This window comes from Vicia villosa, linkage group LG7 (genome assembly GCF_029867415.1).
Source record: "Vicia villosa cultivar HV-30 ecotype Madison, WI linkage group LG7, Vvil1.0, whole genome shotgun sequence".
Lineage (NCBI taxonomy): Eukaryota > Viridiplantae > Streptophyta > Magnoliopsida > Fabales > Fabaceae > Vicia > Vicia villosa.
The window spans coordinates 30,289,055-30,297,667 of NC_081186.1; the positions used below are offsets into that span (position 1 = coordinate 30,289,055).

At 33.1% G+C, this 8,613-nt stretch overlaps 1 protein-coding gene across 2 annotated transcripts; it reads left to right on the plus strand.

Moving 5' to 3' along the window:
• Positions 1-4,121: 4,121 nt before the first annotated feature.
• Positions 4,122-8,211, plus strand: LOC131620423 (G-type lectin S-receptor-like serine/threonine-protein kinase At4g27290). 2 transcript variants are annotated; one of them, XR_009289108.1, is made up of 7 exons: positions 4,122-5,572; positions 5,755-5,868; positions 6,436-6,584; positions 6,868-7,078; positions 7,185-7,415; positions 7,501-7,651; positions 7,725-7,864. XR_009289108.1 is itself a non-coding variant. In XM_058891492.1 (7 exons), the coding sequence occupies exons 1-7, from the start codon at positions 4,252-4,254 to the stop codon at positions 8,031-8,033; spliced, it is 2,493 nt and encodes an 830-aa protein (XP_058747475.1). In that variant the 5' UTR covers positions 4,122-4,251; the 3' UTR covers positions 8,034-8,211. The 2 variants fall into 2 exon arrangements, 1 of the variants encoding a protein (XP_058747475.1); XM_058891492.1 differs by having other exon boundaries at positions 7,185-7,422; positions 7,725-8,211.
• Positions 8,212-8,613: the final 402 nt, after the last annotated feature.

The window sequence follows — 8,613 nt, forward strand, 5'->3', positions numbered from 1 at the left end:
TCAACCTCTTAACCAAATACTAACTAATTCTAATTACCTCTCAACCAACTGCCACCTCATCAATAAATCGTAACTATCATTTTGATCTACTGCACACCATTTAACCAGTCCACATCCCAAGCACTTCACTTAGAGTAGAACAAAGACAAAACGGTCATAAACTAACCTTTCCCTAACACTCATTGCACCTATAGCCAACCCTAAACACCCATAACAGTCTCAACTAACAAACTTATAACAGAAAATAGCTAACTATAATTGAATCCTACAGAAAATCTCTAACCTCTCGCCTTCATAACTAACTGAGTCAGCACTCTAACCAACTAACTCAGTGAGTTAACCACCTGAGTTCAACCAAACAAACTCCAAGCCTAGATCTAACAAAAACCGATCCTAATCACCACCAAAACCTATCTCCAAGCCAAAACTCATCCGAGCCTAAGCATTATATAAACTCTCTTACCTCCATTTTTCATACACACGCTTCATTCATCACCTTCACCTTTCATCATATTCATCATTCTCTCCAATTAATTCATCACTCTCCATCCACTTCTCTCTCTCCCTCCCTCTCTTCATCACCCTCTCACATTCACCACTCTCGCAGTTTTTCAATCTCCTTCAACCTTCACCATCACCTTCATCTTCCTTAAACATCACTATATGCTCTAATCACTATAGTTGCTAGAGTTTCAACCTCTAAAACTCTAACAACTGAGCTAAACCTCAAGCAACTATGCAGTACAACTCAACAACTTAGAGTTTCACAAATAAAAAAGAAGAAGAAGATGATCGAAGGAATTAGAGGACGGAGAAGAATCAAGAACAAGTAAGAGCTCAGAGTGCATGTTACCTAAAATTCTCCGTCGCCTTTGTATTTGCTTCAAGCCAAGGTTTCTCTTCAAGACTCCGCGTTTATTTCGCGTCGTGCTGCTGGAATCTCATCTCTGGGTTTCCGTTACCATCGTCGCCGTTGAAGAGTCATTGGAACTGCTCTGGACGGTAAGCCTAAAACATCCTCTTTGTTGCTTAAATCACTTCACCTCCTGGTTATATACACTATGTAGAGTAGAAACCCCCACCTGGTTGCATGATTCTTTGATTGAGGATGATTTAATTGCTATTAGATGTTCCTAGGGTTTCCTTTTGAGATCTACGATCCCGCTTCCTGGAGGAAAATCCCAGAGATTTGAATTCATATTCGTATAGAGCGTTAGAGATAAGGTAGGGCTTGTGTTCTAATTTTGTTGAATGAGAGGGTAGGGATAGCGATCCACAGCGAAGACAGGCCACCGGAAATCGCTCCAGTGAGGCAAGCAAGAGAGTGGGACGAAGGAAGACAAGGCATGTTTCGAATGAAACTGAAGCTGAGTAGTCACTCTGAGCCTTATTAGAACGCCACCGTTTCAACTTTTTTTTGTTTATTTAATTTTATTTTTTATTTTTTTTGTTTCGATATTGATAAAATGTAACAATGATAATGATGCTAAAAATTCATAGAGAGATTTGGAAATTGCATTGGGCTCAAGCTATAATTCCTGTTCTCACCACCATTGAGAGCCCATCACACGCACTTTTTTTGGTAACATCGGCAAGCTGAAACAAAAATCCATCCTAGGCCTCACTCTGTGGGGCCAACGCCAATTCACTTAGGCCAACCACCTTGTTTCAGGATTGTACCCCCCCTGATCCACTCGCTTTTTCTCCAATTTCTTTTATTTTCTTTTTTACAAAAAAACTTTTAATAAATCTCCTAAAAATACTAATTTTTCTCTTATTAGGTGTAAGGATTTAACACAATTTCAACATTAAAAAATCATGAAAAATATTAATGCACTTTAGGTTAACTTTGTATTAATTTTGAGTTGTTTCTTATATTTTTTTATACCAACTTCAACGTGATTGTGTTGCTTGATCTTTTTGGTTGATTTGTGAGTTGTAATTTCATATTCCCTTAGGTAATTTTAGGTCAATTAAATTGAACATTTCGCTTGATTGAATTGGACTAAAACATAGCTTTTTAGGTCTTTAACCAAAACCTTTTGTATGATAACATTAGGTAGCTTTCCCTATATTCTAAAAACTCTATGATCATTTAGGTAGAATTAATATTAGGATAGAATTTCCCTTCTTTCTTTTTCTTTTTTAAATTTCAAAACACCTAATAAATCATGATTTGAATCACACTATTACAAACCTTAGTGGGAGAGAGATGAGTGGGTGTAGTCCCTAATCTGTTTCTCTATCACTCACATACTTTTGTGTGATTCAAGTCGCAAATTAATTCCCTTTAAAAAACACCAACCAAAAACACATAAAATACTTAATAAATATTGATGAGAACCATGCTTTCATCTACACAATGGAGAGAGACGAGTGGGTGTGTTCCCTAATTTGCTTTCTCTTCCATTCACACACTCACATGGTTCAAATCTCAGAGTTTAAACAAAGCAGAGAGGTGGTGAGTGTCCCGGTAGTGGGACTCGTTCATCACTAATCTACATAAAAAAAACAAAAACCAATTCATTTTCTATTTCTTTTAAGAACATGTTATTTCCTTTCCAGGAATTAGGCGGATAAGTCTCCAGAGGTCGAGCATCGGTGGAATGTGAACTTAGTATCTTTCACCTAAAAAACACAAAATAAATGGAAATTGTTGAGCCGAACTACGGCGCTATGGTTCATGAAAGGGATGCGTAGGCATCAAGTTGCGGGGCTTGAACAAGCCCAATTTTGTAAATATTCCTTCTTTTCCCCGTGTTTTCCTTTCCCCTTTTTGCATGCATTTCCCTTTGGCATTATGCTTTTCAACATTATTAAACACCCTTTGATTAGAAACAAACATAGGTGGATCCCGTCGAGTACGACGGACGTGAGGGGTGCTGATACCTTCCCCTCGTGTAACCGACTCTCGTACCTTGTTCTTTAGTCGTAAGCCCTTGTTCTTATTCTTGTTAGGTTTTATGATATTCCTTTCCCTTAATAGGATAAATATATACTAGTGGCGACTCTGGTTATTTTTTCGCCGTAGCGACAATTGTTAGTTAATGAAGAGGAGCATAACATTAGCCAAGAGCAATACACAAGTGACAGACACCACATATTCACCTAAAATTTTAAAGTATCTAATGTATGAGTTCTCCCACTTATAAATGTTCAAGTCTCTACAATTATAACTAATATGAATCTCCAATTCACACTTGACTTATTATTCTAAACATAAATATCATATAATATTTGTGAATGAACTAAAATATCTTCATTAACTTAAATGAAGTAGGAAATTATTATAACCAAATTAATTAATAAGATAGCTTGTCAAATGAGTCAACTTCTCGTATATGAAAACATTCATTTTACATTGAAATTTGTAAAATAATTAAAACTTTGACTGATTGATATTATTATTAGGCTGAAATGTTACCTACAGTAGACTAGACTTTTATATTTGTTGACCAGTTTACGCAAAAAGTTTACTTGTTATTCAGGTGTTTTTTTACTAAATACACATGGTTGGCTGGTAATAAATACTCCATTTTAGTAAAAAATAATGCCGAAAAGAAGTATTTCTATTGTTTATTTATATTTACATACATATATTTTTTTTTTCAGTGACACGCACAGACACACAGTATTTCTAAAAGGAAATATCTTAATTCATTCCATAATATTTTTGGATATGATGCACAATTACATTTATGTTTTCTGTTTTTGTAAATACATTTTTGAAAGTATTTTTTTTCTTTCAAAATTTAAGTTTTTATAGAGATACATATATGAAAGTATTTTAAATTGAAAAAACAATTCCGTAAACTTATACAAAATAAATCAATGTAAAATAAAAAAAAATATTTCAGAAAATACACCTTTACAAATTTGATATCACTCCTGATATATGAGAAATCTATGAAGTGAGATAAGATATTCTCTAACTAAAAATACTAAAATAATCATTCTTCCTTACATAGAATACTCTATTTTCTTCTCACTTGATAGCCTTATGGCTTGTAAGACAAGTCAACCTTCTAAAATAAATGGTCTTGAAAAGCTGCTTTCTAATAAATATATGTATATAAAATAATTTCCTCAATTAATTGAGTATAATTAATGATTTCTTCAAATAGAATTTCTTCATATTTTATTGTCAAGTGGCAACTCGCATAAGAACAAAGTTCAACCACCTAAGAAAAATGGCCCCTCTGAATTCATGCTATTGAAAAATTGCTTCTTATTAGTTTCTGCAATTTTATCATGAAACATGCTAAAATGACCATTTTCACGGCCAAGCTAGTTATATCTATGTTACTATTACTCTTCTCAGAAATTTCCTATGGAGGCGATACTATTACTCCATCATACTCACTTTCCGATGGAAACACATTGATTTCTAAAGATGGAACCTTCGAGTTGGGTTTCTTTACTCCTGGTAATTCTCGGAACCGCTATGTTGGAATTTGGTACAAAAACATCCCTGTTAAAACAGTTGTTTGGGTTGCAAATCGTGATAATCCTATCAAAGACAACAACTCAAGCAAGTTGATGATAAACAAACAAGGAAATCTGGTGCTTCTAAACAACAATCAGTCTCTTTTATGGTCAACAAACACAACAAAGAAGACTTTAACTCCAGTTGTCCAGCTTCTGGACAACGGAAATTTAGTGATTCGAGATGAGAAGGACACTAAAACTGATGAAGACGGTTTTGTATGGCAGAGCTTTGATTATCCTACTGATACGATGTTGCCAGGAATGAAGTTTGGATGGAGCAAGAAAACCGGTATCAATCGGCGCCTCACTGCATGGAAAAGCTGGGAAGATCCATCTTCAGGTGATTTTACTTCTTCATTTGTTAGACTTGACACAAATCCTGAAATAATGTTTTGGAAAGGTTCGGTTGAAATCTACAGAATAGGAGCAATGATCGGTGTTATGTCGAGTGGTCTTATGTCTATGGGAGTATCTGGGTTAAGGACTAACCCGCTTTTTAATTACGATTTTGTAAGCAATCAAGAACAAGTTTATTATAGGTACACGCTTAAGAACAGTTCTGTGATTTCGATAATTGTTTTGAACCAAACGCTTTCGGTTCGGCAACGTCTCATATGGATTGCTGAATCTAAAACATGGAATCTTTATCAGAACCTGCCACAAGATAGGTGTGATGCTTATAATGTTTGTGGGGCCAATGGAGTCTGTGTCATTGGTGGATCGCCGATTTGTCAGTGTTTAGAAGGATTTAAGCCGAAATCGCCTCAACGGTGGGATGCAATGGACTGGACACAGGGTTGTGTAAGAAGTAGAAATTGGACTTGTGGAGTCGAGAATAGAGGCGGATTTCGAAGAGTTGTGGGAATGAAGTTGCCGGATACTACAAATTATTGGATTGATGAAAATATGACACTTGATGAATGCAAGATCAAGTGTTTGCAGAATTGTTCATGCACAGCTTACTCAGGCTTGGGTGAAAAGAATGGAAACATTGGTTGTTCAATTTGGTTTGATGATCTTAAAGATTTGAGAGTTACAGACGCTGACTTGGCCTTATATGTTCGAACTGATGTTTTAGACATAGGTAAACTTCACCACTCTTTTGAATTCTCTCTGATCCTTTTGATATTTAATTGAATAATGCATATATCTGATCTATATGTGAACTAGAGGCATTGATTATTCAATTTTTCAATTACTATTTATTTATTAAAGTAGTAGAAGGGTCATAGTAATTGTTTGCAAATCACGTGTTTTTCATTGCAGATGATAGACATGGGCGTACTAAAAAGGTTATCTATGCAGTTTCAGCAATTGTTTCGGTAGCTATTGTGACATTGTTGGCATTTTTCATATATAGAACAAAGATAAAGTATAAAGGTATTTTGTTTGTACCCATAGAGCATGCTATATTTCACAAGATTCTATTTATTTTTGCAATATACACCTTCAATATATCATAAACATATTTCACTAACAAGACATTGGCGAGGAGATTTTTTTTTTTTTGACTAATGGCGAGGAGATTTTTTGGTTTGTGAGAAGTATTTCTTCTAGCAAAGCTGTATTTGTTTTATTAATTTTAACTTGTTTAAGTATTTTGGGACATGATTCTAAATGGGGTTGTAGATGCGATTGTGCAGTTGATGCGATGCATAATACGGCGGTTGCAACGCAAATTTTAATTGGGAAGTGTTTAAGATTTTTAACGAAATTGTCTGATGTAGTTTCTAATGCAATCGGGCGTATAATTTTAAAATATACTGTAATTATGGTTTGATGAGGCTACGAAAACTATTTTGTCAATAATATTGCTGCTACAAATTGTAGTGACATACCGTAATTTAAAATCATGTTTTGGGGATGTTGTTTTCTTGTTCATGATAGTTATGTTAATCAATAAGAATATATTTTATCCATAATATGAATTTTTTCGCCTTGAAACAGTTAACATCGAGTGGAAGGAAGACAATAGTGATTGTGAACATGATGATTTGGAAATTCCTTTCTTTGATCTTGGTACAATCCTATATGCCACAAATAACTTCTCAATTGAAAACAAATTAGGCGAAGGTGGTTTTGGACCAGTATACAAGGTAAAGAACAAATTATTTTTTTATTTTTTTATTACTATAAATAAATTAATTATCGTACTTTCATTCAATCAATAAATACCATTTTATATTATTACGCTTATATATATAATTTAAAATTTAGAGGCTTTCAATGAATTTTAGTTTTTGGTAATGCTACCAAATTTTTTGTGGCGGATAAATAAAACTTCTACAAACTACATTTAAACTTACACCTTAAAAGTTGGGAAAAAGAAAATTTATGAATCTCATTAGTTTTAAAAATTAATTTTATTATAAAATATAGGGAAAATTTGTTGATGGTCAAGAAGTTGCAGTCAAACGACTTTCTTGGAGTTCTGGACAAGGAATGAAAGAATTTAAAAATGAAGTTATATTATGTGCTAAACTTCAACATCGAAATCTTGTCAAAGTTGTCGGTTGTTGCATTGAAAAAGAAGAGAAAATGCTAGTCTACGAATACATGTCAAACACAAGCCTTGATTCATTCATTTTTGGTAAGTAACTATATTAAAGCTTAGTATTTAGCATATTAAATATTTGATTTGATTGTATTTTTTATTTTATAAGTAAAGAACTAAATTTATTGTATAATTTTTCCAGATTCAACTCAAAGTAAATCATTAAATTGGCCTTTGCGTTTAAATATCTTAAATGGAATTGCACGAGGTCTTCTTTATTTACATCAAGATTCAAGATTAAGAATCATACACAGAGATTTGAAGGCAAGTAACATTTTATTAGACAAAGACATGAATCCAAAAATTTCGGATTTTGGTTTGGCTAAAATATGTGGAGGTGATCAAATTGAAGGAAAAACAAATCGAATAATTGGTACATAGTAAGTATATGAAAATATGTCATATTTTTACTATGATTGATATTGAACATCAAATTTATTCTCATTTGTTCTTTTCAGCGGTTATATGGCACCTGAATATGCCATTGACGGGTTATTCTCAGTTAAATCAGATGTATTTAGTTTTGGCGTATTATTGCTAGAACTTATAAGTGGAATGAAAAATAGAACACATACCTTCCATCAACATGATCACAATCTTATTGGACATGTGAGTACTGTCTAAACATCAATTATTTTTAATATCAAACTATTAGATATTAATTTCTTTTAAATTGGTGTAGGCGTGGAGATTGTGGAAAGAGGGAACTATACACACAATGATTGATGAAAATTTGAAAGACACGTGCATTCTCTATGAAGCTTTGAGGTGCGTTCAAATAGGTCTTTTATGTATACAACATCATCCAAATGATCGACCAGACATGACATCTGTGCTTGTGATGTTGAAAAGTAGTAATACCTTACCTCAACCACAAGAACCATGTTATTTATATAAAATAAAATCATTAGAAAGGGAACTTTTTTCTTATGAAAGAGAATCATCATCTTCAATAAATCAAGTAACTATCTCATTATTGGATGCTAGGTAGAGAAATTTTAGTCTACTTTTGAGCATTACCTAGTGTAGTTATTTGATGTGAATTGAATTTTGTTAGCGTAATCCTCTACTTTCTTACTAAAGCAATACTTAACATGTGTTGTAATTCCTCCTAAACCTCTAAACCTCTATGTGTAGATAGAAATTAAGTTATATTTTGAGGATTAATTTTTGCAGTAATGAAAATATTCATTTTAGTAAAATATTCTCCTATTTTACAAAACAAAAAGTAAAGAATTTCATTGGGAATAATTAGTTGGGCATCTAAAAAATAAAAATTCAATTTAAAAAAATAAATTTTACTAGCTGCAGATGTGTGCACCTAAGTAAAATTATAATCACTCTCGCTAATTTATCCTTTTTAGCATAAAAAGGGCATGCAAAGATATCCCAACTATGATACTAAGTAGAACATTTCAACTCCTAACTACAATATACAACACAAATAATAACAACCAAACTTTATCATATAAGAGAAGTCAGTTGTTTAAGTTAAATTTTGTCGTAGTGTTCTAACCAAGATCAAATTTATGCAAGACACTAAGTGATAATTATTAAAAGAAAGGAAGCAA

Excerpts from the sequence above, each read along its gene's own strand:
- LOC131620423 (XM_058891492.1), top strand. The coding sequence starts at position 4,252 with ATGAAACATGCTAAAATGACCATTTTCACGGCCAAGCTAGTTATATCT. Across the intron at positions 5,869-6,435 it reads AACAAAGATAAAGTATAAAG|TTAACATCGAGTGGAAGGAA; the intron begins GTATTTTGTTTG and ends GCCTTGAAACAG. Across the intron at positions 7,079-7,184 it reads CCTTGATTCATTCATTTTTG|ATTCAACTCAAAGTAAATCA; the intron begins GTAAGTAACTAT and ends TAATTTTTCCAG.